Source organism: Daucus carota, chromosome 6 (genome assembly GCF_001625215.2).
Source record: "Daucus carota subsp. sativus chromosome 6, DH1 v3.0, whole genome shotgun sequence".
Taxonomy (NCBI): domain Eukaryota; kingdom Viridiplantae; phylum Streptophyta; class Magnoliopsida; order Apiales; family Apiaceae; genus Daucus; species Daucus carota.
Genome location: NC_030386.2, coordinates 33205842 through 33224294, shown reverse-complemented (window position 1 = coordinate 33224294; position 18453 = coordinate 33205842). Strand labels below are relative to the sequence as shown.

Below are 18453 nucleotides of genomic sequence, written 5' to 3'. Positions count from 1 at the left end.
ACATCAGGAGGTAACGAGCGTGGCTGAATTCGAACGTATATTTGGAGTCCAGACCCTTGTAAGCAGTTGTGTTCTACTTAAAAATGTCATGGTTGAGCACGGATAGCCCAGGTACCCGGGTTCGACTCTGATTTATCCGAAAATAGAATGAAAATTATTAGAACAAATATGATCAGTAAAGCATATACGCATGTATTGTAAAAACAAAATGTTACTCCCTCCGTCCCCCTGAGTTGTATACATTGGGGGACGGGGATGCGGCACGGACTTTAATGCTCTTAAAAAGTGTAGTTGTGCAATCTATTTTTAAAATTTTTCTTTTTTGAATTAAAGTTTGGATGTTATATTTTTATACAGAAAAAGAATATCTCAAAAATAAGTTACGGAACTATATTTTATAAGAGCATTGAAATGCGTGTCGAGCAGTTAAAAAGAAACGTATAGAATTAAATGGGACAGAGGGAGTATATGATTATAAATGCAAAAGCGAGATGCATAAAAAGTTAAATTACCAGATACAGAAAACGGGGTATAATAAAAACACAGAGATAAAGGTGGTGGTAGACTGGTAGTATGTAAAGGTGAAAGAAGGGTAGAGGTCTAATCATCGGAGATACGTGATCAACAACACCACGTGGAAGAATCGGTATAGTGCAAGTCAACATGAGGTGTCTCTGCTCTCCAGCATTTGATTCTCAGCACACGTGGCAACGACTCGTAAGATGTACAGCTGTATGTGTCCGAGCTCACTCTGTCGTTCACCTTAATTACGAAACGTACATGTAGAGTGCCATCGCTGTCACGTGCCTCCCCGGTTTCCTCCGTTCCACGGCACAAATTTTGTAAATCAGTTCCAATTTTCCCAGAGGCAATTTTAATCAAATTAAAAGACGTTTATTACGTTATTTTTCTTTCATAGCCAAGAGTCTGCACCTATTTATCATTGCACGCTTAGGAATTTGCCATGCATGCATGCTATGTTTCGCCATACTACTATATGCCTGCGAACCGATTTCCGATTCTCATTTTTGATTCTCATTCTCGAGAACGTATAATTTTCGTTTGCGGTGACTAGGCAAAAGCCGGCTGAAACTAAATGCTCATAATTAATGAAGTGTTACATGTATGTATGTCCGCAATTGATCGATTAGTCAAGTATACCTAGTTAGAAGCAGTGACAATACGATTAAACGAGCGATGTTCCCTTTGTGCAGGGAAAAGCCAAATCTATCTTCTTCAAACGAGTAATACGAAAACCGATTGTGGAAAAATACATTAATACACAAAGGATGGCGATTATCTCGCAAGCAAAACACCAAAAAAGTTGGCCAATTCCCTGCACAAAGGGGAAGTAGAGAAAGAAGCAAGGAAGGCCTCACACTGATGCTCAGTGTTTCAATCAAAGGTGTTATGTCTACTCATTATTGGATAAGGCAGCCATGCAACTACCATATAATGCTAAGAAACCATTAATGTTAAAAGTAATTAATTACAGGGAATTAGCAATACTTCAACCACGTGTACGGTCGTCATTACACAACTCTTTGAACATGATAGATATGGTCGGCTCCAAGTAATCTTCAAAAGGCTGGAAATGTATGCATGTTTATGCATATGTCTGAATCATGTAAAAGCGATCAGGGGTAGTTTGGTAACTTGACATGTCTACGTTTACAAGTCATGTATTGCTTATAAGAAGGAAGAAATGTGGTTAGGTTAGTAGCATACTGAATTAGGAGGGTAGAGATACAAAGAGTTTTTAGTATATTGGTTGCCTCCACAAATAGAGAAATTCCTTTCTATACCCAAAGGTATGTTTCGTTTTGGCAATCAGCTTCTTCTCTTAGTATAGTAATTCTCCAATCACATGTAGAATATATTCCATATGTGATTTGTCTTTCTTCACATATGTAGATATTAGTCTCACATGCATTACACATAGTTGGCATTTTTTACGACAAAAATCACTCATTTATGTATTATTTTTTCACAAATATTTATTTATTACATGAAATTAAGAATCGACAAACACCCCTAAACTTAATATAGGATTTTTACAAATTATGAAAAGATTAAACTTTTTGTCGACAGAAATAAGAATAGTTGGAACCTTCAATGTTGAAACTACTTAATCTTATATCAACGTCTTTTTAGCTTTCAACTCATATCAAATACTACTTATCAAGTTTTTCTCCTAGTTCTTTTTTCAGGACATGTTCTTTTTGCCGCAATAATTATGAACTGTACATTGACAACCCGAAAACAAATTTCACGCAAGAAATTCAAAATTTGAGGGGCTGGGAGTCTGAGAGCCATCCAACTAACTTCATGTGAAATCTTTTGACATAAAGTAATTTAAACTTTTACAATATCACATGCGCTAGCTAGTTCTTTCTACAAAGAGCTGCATAAACTCTTTTCTCAGTGTTCAAGCAACACATTTTGTTGTTCACAGAGCTACTTAAGTAGAAGCTCACAACTCACATGTAATTTTGCAGCTTGCTCTTATATAGTATCTCTTTTGCAACTAACTATAAGGAGTATTTAACATACAAAGCATTGAGTTGCCATTTACAAATTTTTTTGGTGCAAGATAGAGAAATGGATAAGCTAAGTTCAGCAACAGGATTACTGAGAACCAAATCGGATCAGCTCGTGGAGACGATATCAGCAGCAATGACGGCCATGAAGTCCCCAGCATCGAGTGAGGGCGGGCCAGAGAATGGAGGGACCTTGTCAAGAAAGTCGAGCAGAGGAGTGCTGATAGGTGCATCGCCTGGACGTGGGAGCAGTAGCAACAGGCACAATTCACATATTAGGAAAACGAGGAGTGCGCAAATGAAATTTGATCTTGATGATTTGGGCAGCGGGGCTGCTCTTAGCAGAGCTTCTAGTGCTAGCTTGGGATTGTCTTTCTCTTTCACTGGCTTCACCGTGCCTCCTGATGAAATTGCTGATTCCAGGCCTTTTAGTGACGACGATGATATTCGTAAGCTCTTTTTACCCAAAGTTCTTCATTAATCATATCATTAACTAGTTTAATTTATCTGTAAACAGGTTTCTTTGGGGGTTAGACAGTATTTTCATGAACCCCAAATCCATTTGTGGGCCAGGAAATTTAAGTTGCCTTCACTTGGATGAAATGAAATTTGTACTCTAAATTGGGGGTGATTAGAGAAAATATATAAAATTTTCATTCCTTTCTCCCCTAATTCCATTTCATCCAAGTGAACACAATCTCAGGGGAATGACATTTTTAATTTGATGACTATAAACACAGCACATGCATAGTAAAAATTTGTATCCCTTGCATGTAGCTTAGCTTGGATACCCTTTTTTTCTCGGTAACAAAAGATTGAGGTTTCGAGTCTGAGTAGAGTCATTTGCTTAACTGCATGTGAGTCTGAGGGTAACGGATTCTTACTGTATACCTTCCAAAAAGGAAAGAAACTGCCAACTAAATCCTCCAATCAATACAACCATAATTTACCTAATTCTTAGCGGCCTAGTAGAAAAAGAGAGAAACTGGTGAAAAGTGAAGCCACCAATGTTCTGGTCTAATAGGAGGACTGCTAAATGCACAGAACAAAGAATCCAAAATTTTTACTGGGAACTAATGAAGTGTCATGTTGATATGTCAAATTTTGTTATTTCAACTTTTTAATTTATTTAGATGTATCTCTAGTCCAGTTAGTCTAAGCACCATCTGCAATCTGTCTAATGGAAAGAAATATGTTACAGGTTACAACCAAGAGCCAACTGTAACATGTCATATTAATTGATGAATGATGTGTGTACATCAAATGGCAGCAAGAGTCTAACTAATCAATTATTGGTCCACAATATTGGAAAAATAGTTATCTGCCGGTTGTAGGGTGATTGTGACCGTAAGCCATGAATTCAAATTGGCCAAAGTTTCTTAGTTTCTTTCCTGCTGGTCCCATTAACTTGGACGTTACCAGAGTTGGATAATAATGCAGCTGCTATGTTCATATCTATTTTTTGTGTGTGTGGTTATTAGCACTTCTGATAGCCCGATTTGATCGAACACAGTCCTCGGAAAGTGAGAGATTTGAAAAAAGATCACCTTACTCAATGTTGTCTCCCAGCTCAATCTGTTCTGAGGTTGATTTATGTTTGAAAAAAGTTCAACTAGCTACTTGTTGAACAACAGTATCGAATACTTGAGTATTAGGTACTGTCAGTCTCCTAGAAACTTATTTAGGCCATATAATATAAAGCTTAAGTTAAAATACTTTAGCCATGGAATAAGGGATGACAAGAAGAAAAAGAATTATGTTTTGGTCAACTGAATAGTGTGCATTAGGAACACTGTCAAGCAACCACTATAGCACCAATAGTCCCAGGTGCTCAACTGAAAAATCAATGGTTGAAGGTGCTAAGTTGAAAACACGGTCTCAAGGGAAAAAATAGCTACTCATATCATAATATCATGCAGTAGTATTGCTAAATTTGAGAGTCAATCATCAATTCTGAGAACTGCAAGAAAGATTATCTTACATTGTACATGTTCTTGCAGCGGAAGATCTTGAAGCAGGAGCCCGCAAGAAGAGGATTCAAACAGAGCCAACCTTGCCACTTTACCTTAAGGTAACATACTTTTCATGTATGTACGCAAGCTTCCCCCTTTGTCTACAAACATGTTCGAGAGTCATGAATGATTTAGTTTCTACTTGAACAGGCAAGGATGGAGGTATCGATTATTAATATCTATTAAACAGGCAAGGATGGAGGTGTTTATCTAGCTAGAGATCAACGTACAGACCAAATGAACATGGCTATCATGTCAGGTTCAGTCTTGTATAGAGGCTCACAATCTTACATGTATGGCATTAATATACAAAATATTTTCCTTCTAACAAGCCGCTAAAATATGACATTAATGATCTGAAACACCATCCTAGGAGAAAGAACTAGGTCATGCCACAGATGCTTTTAAGATCCTCCATCTTTACTAATTACCAAGTTGTAATTATTTCAGTCTTGTCCATGATTCAACTTCAGTGCAAGTTTATCATAGCATTTAGAAAGTAAAGAAAGCAACTGCAGGTGTCATGAAGATTAGAGAACTTATCTGTGGACCATCATATCATTAAATTAACACTAAACCTTAGGAGCTTCATCATTTGTTGTTTAATTTATAGTATGTTAATTTGATCGTTGAACTCGTGCAGTTTACTGAGGTGACATACAAGGTGATTATCAAAGGGGTGACATATACAGAAGAGAGGAATATTTTACATGGAATAACTGGTTCAGTAAATCCGGGAGAAGTCCTGGCACTCATGGGACCATCAGGGAGTGGAAAAACATCACTTCTGAGCTTGCTAGGGGGCAGGGTGAAGGACCCTGCACCAGGTGGTTCAATCACTTACAATGATCAACCATATTCAAAGAACCTGAAGAGCAGGTATGCTAATAGATTTCAGACTGTCATAAGTTGATTTCCAGATCATAATACTAGACCTTGTTTCAAAAGGAAGAAAATGAATGGGGAATTATTATACCATGATAAAGTATAAGGAGAACTTAGTTTCTTTTATTTAACAGCAGTATCATCAATTCTGGAGATAAGGAAAAAGTAATCTGTCATAAGAAATTCAATAGTATATAATAAAGACTACTTTGGCAAGCATAAATGCTTCAAAACATATGGGAGATCAGCTACTCTTTTCAGCCGAAAGATAATATTTATCAACATTACAAGATGATAACATGTTAGAATCAGGAACTGAAAGTCTTATATGATGAGATTGCTAACACACCTCTGTACTAAAGCGCCTCTAACAACTATGCGATCACAGCACCCCTGACTAATAAAATCAATGGAGTCTGTATTAATTAAGTATGTTCTTTTATAAGATCAGTGGAGTCTATATTAATTAATTAAGTATGAAGTTCAACTCACAATGGTACTCTTTTCTTGAGACGTTGCATAAGTATGCAATAGCCTAATGGTGGACATAATCATGTATCCTGAGTAACTTGCAGGATAGGATTTGTTACACAAGACGATGTACTGTTTCCTCATCTTACAGTGAGAGAGACATTAACATATGCGGCTCTTCTACGACTGCCAAAAGCATTATCAAAACAGGAAAAGGAGCAACGAGCCACAGATGTAATGTACGAACTTGGATTAGAGAGGTAAGATTGTTTCCATGTCACACTGAATCTTAAAACTCATACAACACTGAGTTATGGAATATCATAAGAGAGCTGATATTAGAAAGCTGATCGGTAAGGATTGTATTGTACTCAGGTGTCAAGACACAATGATAGGTGGCTCTTTTGTTCGAGGAATTTCGGGTGGAGAGAGGAAGCGTGTTTGCATAGGCAACGAAATAATCATTAATCCTTCCCTTCTGTTTCTAGATGAACCCACTTCAGGGTTGGATTCAACAACTGCTTTGAGAATAGTTCAAGTGTTACATGACATCGCTGAGGTAAATTGTACCTGGAGTCCTAGCTTTTAAAGGCTTTTGCAGAATTCTAAGATGTTGATGATCAATTGATCATATAGTAATAATGTGCAAGTCAAAGTAAATATTTATTGTTCGTATATTGATTTTAGGATGGGAAAACAGTGGTCACTACCATTCACCAGCCATCTAGCAGACTGTTTCACAAGTTTGACAAGTTGCTCCTTCTTAGTAAAGGCAGCCTGCTTTACTTTGGGAATGCATCAGAAGCTATGGAATATTTTTCATCCATAGGATGCTCTCCTCTGATTGCCATGAACCCTGCTGAGTTTCTGCTGGATCTTGCAAATGGAAATTTAAATGATGTTTCCGTCCCATCCGAATTGGAGGACAGAGTACAGATATTAGGGAATTCAGAAAGAGAAACAAAAAACGGAAAGCCATCTCCAGCGGTTGTGCACGAGGTGAAGAAATTAATCACATATACAAGTATAGTTTAATAAAGATCTAAAATTAAATGCTAAAAAAGGATTCTTTAATGACACATTTTTTATACAATGACACGATTAAGTGACATTCTTCATTAGAAAAAAATGGTAATCTGTTATATTCCTAATCATGCTTTCTTTCAAAATAGTATCTCGTGGAATCATATGAGACACGAGTGGCTGAAAACGAGAAGAAAAGACTTCTTGTTCCTATACCGGTTACTGAAGAGGTGAAGTCAAAAGTAAATTCTGCAAAGCGAGAATGGGGAGCAAGCTGGAGGGTACAGTTCTCCATATTATTCTGGAGAGGACTAAAAGAAAGGCGGCATGACTACTTTAGCTGGTTAAGAGTTACACAAGTTATTACCACAGCCGTAATACTGGGATTACTTTGGTGGCAATCAGGTGGACATAGTGCAACAGAACTGCACGACCAGGTATCACTATTAGTCATTTAAATAATTAACTACAGGACTGTTAATATATAGTAAATTTCTTGAGCTCATATGGTTGAATAATATGTGATCTTGTTGGGGCATTTCTCTAACACCTTAAGGTTTTAGATGAGTTGTTTACTTAACCCATATAAGGATAAGGATGTACTGTCAATCTTCTTATCCACAATTTGATTGGTTTTCAGGCAGGGCTGCTATTCTTCATTGCTGTGTTTTGGGGATTTTTCCCGGTTTTTACAGCAATTTTCATGTTTCCTCAAGAAAGAGCTATGTTAAACAAGGAACGAGCAGCGGACATGTACAGACTAAGTGCATATTTTCTGGCTAGAACGACAAGCGACCTTCCACTTGACCTTTTACTGCCATCCTTATTCCTTCTGGTTGTCTATTTCATGGCAGGCTTAAAACAAAGTGCTGAAGCATTTTTCTTAACCATGCTCACAGTTTTCCTCTGTATTGTTGCAGCGCAGGTATCAATTTATTTCCGTAATCCAATCACCAGCATTCTACAATACCAGTAGTTTCCATTATACTATATTACAAGTTGAGCAAATTTGCAGGGGCTTGGAATAGCTATTGGGGCTACACTAATGGATTTGAAGAAGGCTACTACTCTAGGGTCAGTTACCGTGATGACCTTCATGTTGGCTGGTGGCTACTTTGTGAAGGTTAGTGCACAAAATATGCTATAAACTTTTGCCACCCTTCTTCCTTGGAGTACCATATAGGCAAAGGTCATGTTAACTGACATTCTGACAAACACGGCTTCACAATTTTGCAGGATGTCCCTGTATTCATAGCATGGCTCCGGTATCTCTCGTTCAATTATCACACTTACAGACTCCTCTTGAAGGTGCAGTACGAAGACGTGACTCAGACAATTGATGATGTAAAAATAGATAGTGGCATTGCAGAAGTATGTGCCTTGTCAGCTATGATTTTCGGGTACCGTATGTTAGCCTACATATCACTGCGAGGAATGAGGCTACACTGATGAATAACCAGTTGAGCAACTTAAAACTTAAAGAGCTATACTAAATGATGCGAGGCAATTCACCAGACAAAATCACTGGCCAAGCGCTTGTAAACTATACATCTGGAAGAAGTTTACATCCATGTATTAATTTAAGTACTTTTGAGTTCCAGTTTACGGATTAATGTAGATGTCATTGCCTACCAAATGGTCATAGTCTGATGACAATAGATCAATTGTACTTTATGTTTATTAAACTGTTATTGACATTTATACTGAAATCACAAGTGCTGTATACATTGCAACTCGTTAAGTTGAAAAATATCAAACAAGGAGAAATATTGTCAATACAGGTAGCTAGTTAGACAGACCAGATTGCTTATTAAAAATGCGTGCTCTAATTTATGATAGTGAACCACAGAAATTTGTTACTTTCCAAGTGTGGAAACATTTAAATTTAAAAACTTTTTGACACTCTGCAGCAAAAAAGGGCCCAACCGGGTTCGAACCGGTGACCTCTTGATCTGCAGTCAAATGCTCTACCACTGAGCTATGGACCCTGGGCGTCCGTCAAACGTAATTTTTCAGTAAATTACACGAGACTAAAACAACGGAGGGATAACAGTGAAGAGTTAACACCGTATTGACTATTGAGTGTGTTTTAATTGATTTTGAGTGCAACATATTATAATATAACATTCAATAATAATCGATGTGATGACTCAAACTTCTAATAACCTAGTAATCTCACACGTGTCCAAGAGAGAAAGGTCATAATGAAAAAAAACTAAAAAAATTACTGTACAATTGAGCAATCCAGTGAAGAGTAAGCAAAGGAATGGAATGTAGAAATATAACTGAATGATGGATCAGCTACCACTCCAGCAGGTGACTAAGTAGTAGTAGTAGTAGTCTTGAAGATAGTGATGAGGATGAGATTATTGGTTTACGGAGTTATATTTGTATCTGTTTCATGTACTTGTTTCATTTTTCTCCATTTCCTACTCCAACCCATCTTCTTCCTCACCTCTACTTGATATCTAGTACTTGTTATGCATCTGTTTTTTCTTCGCTCTATGTAAACTCTTCTTATGTTCTTGTAATAATCTCATGTAATATCCTGTGTTTTCAGATGGAAGTATAAAGTATTTATCACCAACATTGTACAACTACAGTTTTTGTAGTCTTGTGCTTTACAGTTACTGTAACCTCATGTCATTTTGACGCCGTTGGATTATGAGATTCTAATTGCGAGAATTAATGTTTTTGTTCCCGTTAACTGTTTGGATCCTAATGATCAGAATGGCATTATGGCACCATGCCACCATAGTATAAATTTACTATTTACATTTAGAATCTTATCCGTACTTTCGATATTACGATCGGATGAATGATTTCCAGATTTTTTTTTTTTTTTTTTTTTTATATTTTGTTTGTGTTGCCAGCCCTAACTATGTTGAGCATGGGGCTAGCTAGCATCACGGCATCACCACTGCCCAAGCTTGCATTTCTCTGAGCCTTCGGTGTAAATGTACACTAATTTTCACATTTCGGCCCAAATAACAACAGATTGAGGATAGTGGCTCATAGGATATATAATTTCCCCGCTGTAGTGGGCCTGTTTGGATATCAACTTTAACATATTTTTATAACTTTTTGGATATAATTTGATACAAAAATTTTCGCAAAATGAAATGGGTCATGTTTTTATTGGAATGAGTTTCGTGTATTCATCTAAATACTACCGATTAAAATATATCAACTTAATTATTATATTTTATTTGACAAAATTTTATATTCTAAATTTTTATACATAACACTGCTCTTTTCACCTTGACCAGTTACCGATGGCTGGCCTAGAATCCTACATACGTGCAATTGGAGAAGGAGAATGATCTAAGCATATTTAACTTTCACGTTACGGCACCAAATGCGAGAATAATTAATTCATAACGGAGCTCATGTGATTCGTTGTGATGCTGCACAACTTGCTGAGTAGTACAGTAGTTAATTATTCTAGTTTCTCAATAAAATTATACCCGACAAGATTTTTAACAATCTTCAACATGTCTTTTAGTTAGAAATAAAACATATGGTCATATGTAACAAATGCGTGGGTTACAAAGTTGTTGTAAAAGACGTGCATTTGAGTTGAGCAAGTCCAACTTCAACAACTGCCATAAGATTAAAATGAAAACACAAGTATTCAAGGTTTGAATGTACTCCTTCCGTCCCCCTCATTTGTTTGCATTGAGGGACGGAAGCTTGACACACATTCTAATACTCTCATAAAATGTAGTTCGATAAATTATTTTCAACTTTTTTTTTCTTCTAAATAAAAATTTGATGTTTATATTTTTATACAAAAAAAAAATTTAAAAATAAGTTTACAAACTATGTTTTATATGCGCGTTAAAATACATTTCGAGCACGTGTTGAAAAACTGTAAAAAAAATTAGAGGGACAGATGGAGTATTTTTAAGTTCACACTAACTAATGCAAATTCCTATTACAATCAATACCCTTTATTAATAAGCGAAACCACGTTTCGGTGGAACATCGGTACCAAAGTACCAAAATTCGGTCACTTTCGTATTGATTAGGATTTTATAGTCATTATTATATTATTATCAAAAGACTTCTATATAGAATAAAATTTTATTATTAAAGACCTCAATATTCATTAGGACAATGAAAGACTTCTGTATTGATTAGAATTTTATTATTAAAAACTTTAATATTGATTAGGACAATGTTATATGAATTTTTTATTTAATAACAATAACCATTATAGAATTATGAAAAGATTTTCATACTGTTAGGATTTTATACTTATTATTATACATTTTAAGGATTTTATAATTATTATTATACATTTATGAAAAGAATTCTATATTAATTCGGATTTTATTATTAAAATTTTCAATATTGATTAAGATTATTATCCTGCTATAAAAAGATTTCCATAGTGTTTAGGATTTTGTAATATAACATTTATCCTATACGCACAATTAAATCCCTAACAATTTAACTTATGAAACAGTTCTATAAAATTCATATCAAAATTTGGCTATAATCATATTATTTTTTATTTAACAATTATTACTATTATCAAAAAAATTCTATATTTGACAGGATTTTGTATTATAACAATTATCTCACTAATAAAAATATATTACCAACAAAATTATTTGTTTTAATTTTTTAAAACTCAAATAATTTAATATACGGAACAACTCAATAAATCTTTTATTATGCTTTAGAGTTTAAATAAATAGGGACTTCATATTGATAGTAATATAATATCCTATCAATAGAGTAATAATGTCAACAAAAATATTTTTTTTAATTTTTAAAACTCATACAATTTAATTTACGAAATAAATTTATAAAACTTCTAACATATTTTAGAATTAAAATAAACAAGATTCAATATTGATACCAAAGTACCAAAAAACTTGATCATATATTTTTTAATAATAATAATTATTATCATTTAGTGTTTTTCAGGAAATTACGATAAAGACGAATAAGGCGGTGGTAACACTGACTTGACAAATAGAAACTCAAAAAAACGAAGTCATTGTCCATATTGCAATATATAATAAAAGAACCGAAACTCTAGACATGCGTCAAATATTCGTTTTAATTTTTAAAACTCATACAATTTAATTTACGAAACAAATCTATAAAATTTCTATCATATTTCAGAATTAAAACAAACAAGATTCAATATTGATACCAAAGTATCAAAAAACTTGGTCATATTTTTTTAATAATAATTATTATTAATATTCAGTGTTTTTCAGAAGATTGCGATAAAGACGAATAAGGCGGTGGTAACACTGACTTTGACAAATAGAAACTCAAAGAAAATGAAGTCATTATCCATATTTCAACTTATAATAAAAGAAGCTCTACACATACGTCAAAATATTTGATATCAAATTATTTTTGAAAAGTTAATTAATTTTGTCAAACTACAATATCAGTTTATCAAACAACTACAACAACTGTTAGATCTACAAAAACTCCAACTAGAATTATATATAATGTTTGCCTATTAAATGAATAAAATAATTGTGACTTAAAATTTTGAATTTTTGTTCAAGATTAAAGACGCTATAAACGAACTTATATGTGTTGATCTTGAATATTATTTTCACTATTTAAAAATCATCAAACAACATAGTAATTTTACTAAAATAAAGCATAATGTTAGAGTTAAGTTCCATAAAGTACGCATTTAAGACGCAGTAAGTACCAGTCATAATCTTTTAGTTTAATCATAAACAATATCTTTAATTATTCAAATTTTTTTATATAATTTACCATCTTTAAGTAGTTTTAAATATATAATTATCAATTAATCATTAACATCTTCCAACATTTACAATCATTAATATCATTATTCAACTTATGAGTTACTCCCTCCGTCCCTCTGATTTCTATACACTTTCCTTTTCGGGATGTCCCATTCAATTCTATACATTTCAAAACTTTCCCAAAATAGTAAATTTTTATAGTATAAAAATCCCACCCACGTACCCACTACTTCCATCTACCTTTTCAAATCTATCAATTAAATATACATGGGTCCCACCACTTTAACTACTTTTTTTTCTCTTTCCTATTACTTTACACTACTTTATACACTTTCCTTAATCTCCGTGTCCATTCCAAACGTATACATCCCAAAGGGACGGAGGGAGTATATTTTAGAACATATATAGTGTTTAGTGATTTATAATATAATTGTTTTATCTTTTGATTGCAATGATTATATTGTAGAACATAACCTGCAAATTGTCAGATGTTTACAAATATTGTAGACTAAAAACAATTAAAATTGAAACGAGTAGATTATTTTTAAATAATTTTGGACGCCAATACTCTTATTTTGTGGACTCCATAGAACAGGGACCCATATTGTTATGAAATAAATTCAAAGTAGGATCAAATTTTAATATATAGAAAGTCTTATATTAAATAACAATAATTTAAATATCATATAAAAACAATAATTTAAATAGGTATAATAAAAATATGACAATGTAACTAAAAAGACATTATTATTCCGATAAATAACAAATTTTAAAATTTTATTTAAACCCGTGCTTGGCACGGGCTATCAACTAGTTACTATAAATCTATAATCTGTGGAATAAGAGAGGAAGATCAGCAGATTAATGTTGCACGCACGATCCTCACGAACGATACACGCAGAAGCCTCTACAATAAGTAGAGTAGTGCTAGTACAAAATTTTATATAAAATGACCGAGTTGTTCTAATTGATGTTATTAATGCATATGCGAGAGTACATTCCAATTAAAGTTTAATACATACTCATTTTGAGAATGATTTGGTATCGAATTTTATACCTGAAGCATTTTCTAATCAAGTATCGTTAACTTGGTATCCAGAATTGCACGCTGCCGCTAGCCATCAATTGTCGTCTCTTTTAAGAAAGACGTAAATAATCCGTAGATCTAACACTGTATTATTCGGAATCATTGGACGTAAAATATCTACGATTAATACAAGAAAGTATGTCAATTATAAATTTACAAACCAAAAGCATGGTCATAATTGATTGGGGTTTGGCGGTATTAATGATAATTAACGTGTTAAGATCACATGCTTAAAATTATTTTAAGACTAAACGAAAGGAATCTTTATGTGAACCTTGCGTCTCTCTTTGTAATGAGTCGAGTATATGAGGTCAAGAAGCGAGTTAATGAGCATGTTGTGATGGATGGTGCATGTAAAAAAACAAAGTAAAATAGCATTGGAGTCTCCGCCAAAAACTCTGTAATATGCAATACAAACCAATTAGCTATTTATCAAATCATATTCTTTGCATGCATTCATTTTCTTGAAATGCATCAACATCTTTTCCAACTTGTTTCCTCCCATTCTTTATTGTGATGTCGCTCTTGCGGTCATCTTTGGACCTTAATAAAATGTTCAACTTTATACTTTTTAATCTCACCATTCTTTGATGATCTCAACATAATACTCACACACAATATCTCTAGAGAGAGAATAAAGGTTGAGAGATTTTGATCAGAGAGAGATGGATGATTCTATGGGAGCTGGAATAATGGCTGTCATTGCAGTCTCCGGAAGCATAGTGTTTTTCTCTCTTCAAGCTCATAAGCGCCTCCTCTCTGATTTCATGGAGAAGATTGAATTTGAACTAGGTATGCAGTAGTTTTTCTTAACTATGATCCGTTTTCTATTACATGATCATGTGTAAATTCAAATTATGCAGGTAAATGAACTAGGTAATAGGTATGTAGTAGGTAAATACACATTTTGAAGTTAAATTATGTGTAAGTTTGGTTAATTGTAGTTTTGAGAAGTTAAGATGAGTCTATAATTACTGCAAGATGAAAGGGAGATTATATATATGTGCAGACGTTCAGATTTCTCCAAGCTCCAATCAAGTTGTAATCAGTGTACTCTTTTGATGTTATCTAGACATTGTATTTTTGTAAAATTCATATACTTTATCTGAACCAATTATTAGTTTGAACTCTGCATGACCATTTCAAAGAGATTAATCAAATCCACAAAATTTGAAGTAGTGGCATGATGCATGATGTCTGTACGGTATATTATAAGGTTTGTTTGGAATGACTTCAAAGAAGTGATCACTTATAGCTTAAAATATAGAAGCGGATTACAAATGAAGAGTTAGTTTGGTATAAGTTATTAAAAGTGTTTGGATACCCGTTATTTGTTCTGTTACAATAAGCTTCAAACCCAAAAAAGCTAAGTTTTCTATCTTTTTTGTTTTGAGCTTCTAAAACCTCATTTAAGTACTTCTCTTACCTTGTCAAACGGTTCACAAATAAGTTAAAGCCCACTTATCTTCCAAATAAGCCATAAACTCAGTTTGCCAAACACCCACCGTATATGATGTTTTTTACATTGTCGTATTTTACAGAAAATTAGGAGCAAAATATTTAGTTCTCATCCAAAACATTTCATGTATAGGATTTTCAGGCACTCGGATCTGTCTCGCAAAACCTCAAATAATGTAATTGTGTTTCAAAAGTCGTACTCAAAATCAGATCTAAGGAAGAACATAAAGTACTGATTTAAGTTAACCAGCAATTGAGTAAACAGAGGAACATATTAATTAGCAGCTAGAGTAGTACTAATATGATTTGTTGAGTTGATGTTGATGCTTTTGTATGCGTGTGTATTTATATTAAACATGCAGGGTCTGGACAAGATGAAAGAAAGAAGAGGGTTAGATTTTGCTCCCTGCAGGTGGAGAATAAGGATAGAAAATTTGGTGAGATAAAGAAGAAAAATTGGTCGAATAACTCAAGGGTATTGAGGGATAATGGTAAGCATGGACAAATGGAGGAGGGTTCAATGCCTAGGAACTGGCAAGCTTTGTACAAAGGAATTTTGCAGTACAGGAAGCTGTCCACTCCTTGTATTTAACTCCCACTTTTCTTTCTATTCTTCTTCTTTAAGTTTGCTGTTTATAAATCAAGAATTATATGGTGCAGCTCAAATGTATGTATCAACACTTTAGATTTGTACTGTGCCTTTGATCAATGGCCTGCTTATTTGAGTTGTTAAAAGTAAATATTTTTAGCGTGCTTGTTATAATAGATTGGTATTACAGAAACGCTAAAATGTCGATAACAAGCGGGATAAACACGGTACTCGGAATTTTTGATGGAGGTGCAACAACAATTAAAATTGCTTCGACATAATTTTTATTTTTTTAAGCTCAGCTTTCTAATTCAAGTAAAATCACTGATAAGATTCTTCGATTAATATTTTCTGGAAATAGGAATAAAACTATAATCAGACTGCATAATTGTTTTCACAGCTAATTCCAGTTGTGTCAGGCCGAAGTATGGGTGCAATAACGGATCTTCATTATTGGAAGATGTTTGGGGCCGTTGGGTAAAACCCACCAACTTTAGCCTAATACCGATCAGTTCAATTTTGCTTTTGTTAGGCAGCCCAAAGAGGTACAGTTCCTGATCGGTCTATAGTACAAAGGCCTGACCGCTTGGGGCTTTTAAATGGATAATTTCCTGTATTCGAATGTGAATACGAATAATATTCGGATATCGAAAATATTTAAATTTAGTTCAAGATGGTCGGATTTTCTTAATTTTATAAAGTACAAAAAAGCTCCAAATCAAATAGTTATTGATTGGCTTCAAAAACACCATTTTAAATATTTTTATTAGCTAGCCAAACAATCCAAACAAAAATTGAAGCCATCTTTCTTTGTAAATAAGCCATAAGTCTATGTTGCCACTGGCATCATCACTCAGTTACATGCCGAAGAAATTATATATGTACTTATTTGTTTTTCTTTTCAAAAAACCTAGACAGTTTAAAAAATGAAATAATATTTGGCTTCAACGTGCTTCTGTCTCGTCTTCTAGAGCAAAATTATTTTTGAGAGTTCATGGGGACCTATATTATCAACAGGAAGAAAGCATTGAATCGAGACGGACTGAGTGTTGATTGCGTAACATCAAAACAGACTCATTATCATTCTCTCTCAATAATTTTATTTGTACTAAGTTCAATTTTCTGTTACGTAGCGGTGGTGAGAGAGGCCTCTATTATCCATTTAAACGAAGGTGTTTAACCAAAGATAAATCTCTATATGTAGTCCAATATCAATAGCGGTGTCAACACCTATATCTCGCATTCAATCACACCACTTTTTAAATTGTTTAAATATCAAGAGAATTAACATACAAATTAGGATCATATAAATTATTAAATAGATCAAAATTATTTAGAAACCAATAACGAGAAGAAAATGCCCTCCTCGTTCCTAAATAAGAAATGTGTCTATTGAATATGAGTCACTCTATTTAATTAGTAGGTTAGTATGAAAGCCAATTTATAATGAACTCTTTATTTGTCTTCCTCTAGAACACCACAAGTTTACGACTTATACGTGTACTGAAAGGTCAATTCCCTCACGTTTTCAACCCTGTCCTCTCTTATTTTATAAATGAAGTTAGGATGTAAGAAATTCCAGTCTGTTGCTCATTTTTGTCCTGAACATTTTAACACGCCTACATGTGATATTGTAATATCAGAGTTTAATTACCGGATTATGAAACTTAACAATTATTTCCCTAAAATAATGCCTTCATATGGACTCTACAGTAGCTATAAAAATACTCTAAAGGGGAGAGTGGATGTGGTGAACTGGGCGGTGAAAAAGAAAAAAGACATGATGGGGACGAAGGAGGATTCGGTGTTGGATCTGATCGAGATATTATGGTCCAGGTGTTTCTGTTTACGCAGTCAACATATACGTCTCGGGTGTCATATTGCCATAACCAATTATTTAAACCACGATAATATCACTTGTGTAGATTGTCCTCACAACTATATCTTTGTTTATGCTAATGAAACGAGTGTATACCCACCGTATACGTTGATTTCAACCCAGATGTTGTGTGTTCTTCTTATCCAGTTATCAGTCAGGTCATTCATGACCTGTTATGGGTTAACACCAGCTAGATATGGCCGCACACTGACTTTAGTTTCAAAACTTCTTGTTTAATTATTCTAGTTTGATTTTTAAGTTATTTCGTTAAATAATTGTTCACGAGTCTCCACCCAAAATCAAACGATATCATGAGTTGAAAATAAATTTTTTAATTAATATTAGAGTAACGTATCGGCAGTCCCGCGCCTAGCCGGAATTCCTATTTGTAATAGGATGACCGTGTTATTAATTTTTTTTTTTCTCGGGGAAGTGTATTTGGGTGCTGTTGCAGACAACAACAGCAGCTTTTTCTGAAAAACAGGTGAAAAACTGTTTCGTATATTTAAAGGTAGTTTTTCTGAACAGCAGTTTTTAACCGTAAAGCTGCTTTTGGAAAAAGCAGGTCCTCCCATACTTTTGGAAAAAAGCTATTTTCAGTTTTTGCAGGAAGCCGTAACAAATTTTACTATCAAACATCGCCAAAAAAAATTATTTTTTTATAATAAACTCAAAATAAGTAAATATCAAAAAAAATTACCAAACAGTTATCTGATTTCTATAACATCACTTTTTTTGACTGCACAACAATTTTTA

At 33.9% G+C, this 18453-nt stretch overlaps 1 protein-coding gene, 1 long non-coding RNA gene and 1 other non-coding gene across 10 annotated transcripts; 2 read left to right on the top strand and 1 right to left on the bottom strand.

The window, feature by feature from the left end:
- Positions 1-1652: 1652 nt before the first annotated feature.
- LOC108227288 (ABC transporter G family member 22) lies at positions 1653-8664 on the top strand. 8 transcript variants are annotated; one of them, XM_017402355.2, is made up of 11 exons: positions 1653-1811; positions 2594-2989; positions 4541-4611; positions 5196-5431; positions 6013-6168; positions 6284-6467; positions 6596-6907; positions 7081-7368; positions 7572-7856; positions 7947-8054; positions 8168-8664. In XM_017402355.2, exons 2-11 carry the CDS (start codon positions 2602-2604, stop codon positions 8378-8380), a joined length of 2241 nt encoding a protein of 746 aa, XP_017257844.1. In that variant the 5' UTR covers positions 1653-1811; positions 2594-2601; the 3' UTR covers positions 8381-8664. The 8 variants fall into 8 exon arrangements, with proteins under 8 accessions (XP_017257844.1, XP_017257843.1, XP_063934937.1 ...); XM_017402354.2 differs by having other exon boundaries at positions 1667-1811; positions 2598-2989; XM_064078867.1 differs by lacking the exons at positions 1653-1811; positions 2594-2989 and adding an exon at positions 4020-4195.
- A 183-nt stretch (positions 8665-8847) lies between these two features.
- TRNAC-GCA (transfer RNA cysteine (anticodon GCA)) lies at positions 8848-8919 on the bottom strand. The gene has a single exon. It is a non-coding gene; the product is annotated as a tRNA-Cys (tRNA).
- Positions 8920-14220: 5301 nt separating this feature from the next.
- On the top strand, positions 14221-15969 carry LOC108226748 (uncharacterized). Its single transcript, XR_010284276.1, has 2 exons — positions 14221-14563; positions 15592-15969. It is a non-coding gene; the product is annotated as an uncharacterized LOC108226748 (long non-coding RNA).
- Positions 15970-18453: the final 2484 nt, after the last annotated feature.

Excerpts from the sequence above, each read along its gene's own strand:
- LOC108227288 (XM_017402355.2), top strand. The coding sequence starts at position 2,602 with ATGGATAAGCTAAGTTCAGCAACAGGATTACTGAGAACCAAATCGGAT. Across the intron at positions 6,169-6,283 it reads TACGAACTTGGATTAGAGAG|GTGTCAAGACACAATGATAG; the intron begins GTAAGATTGTTT and ends TATTGTACTCAG. Across the intron at positions 6,468-6,595 it reads TGTTACATGACATCGCTGAG|GATGGGAAAACAGTGGTCAC; the intron begins GTAAATTGTACC and ends TATTGATTTTAG.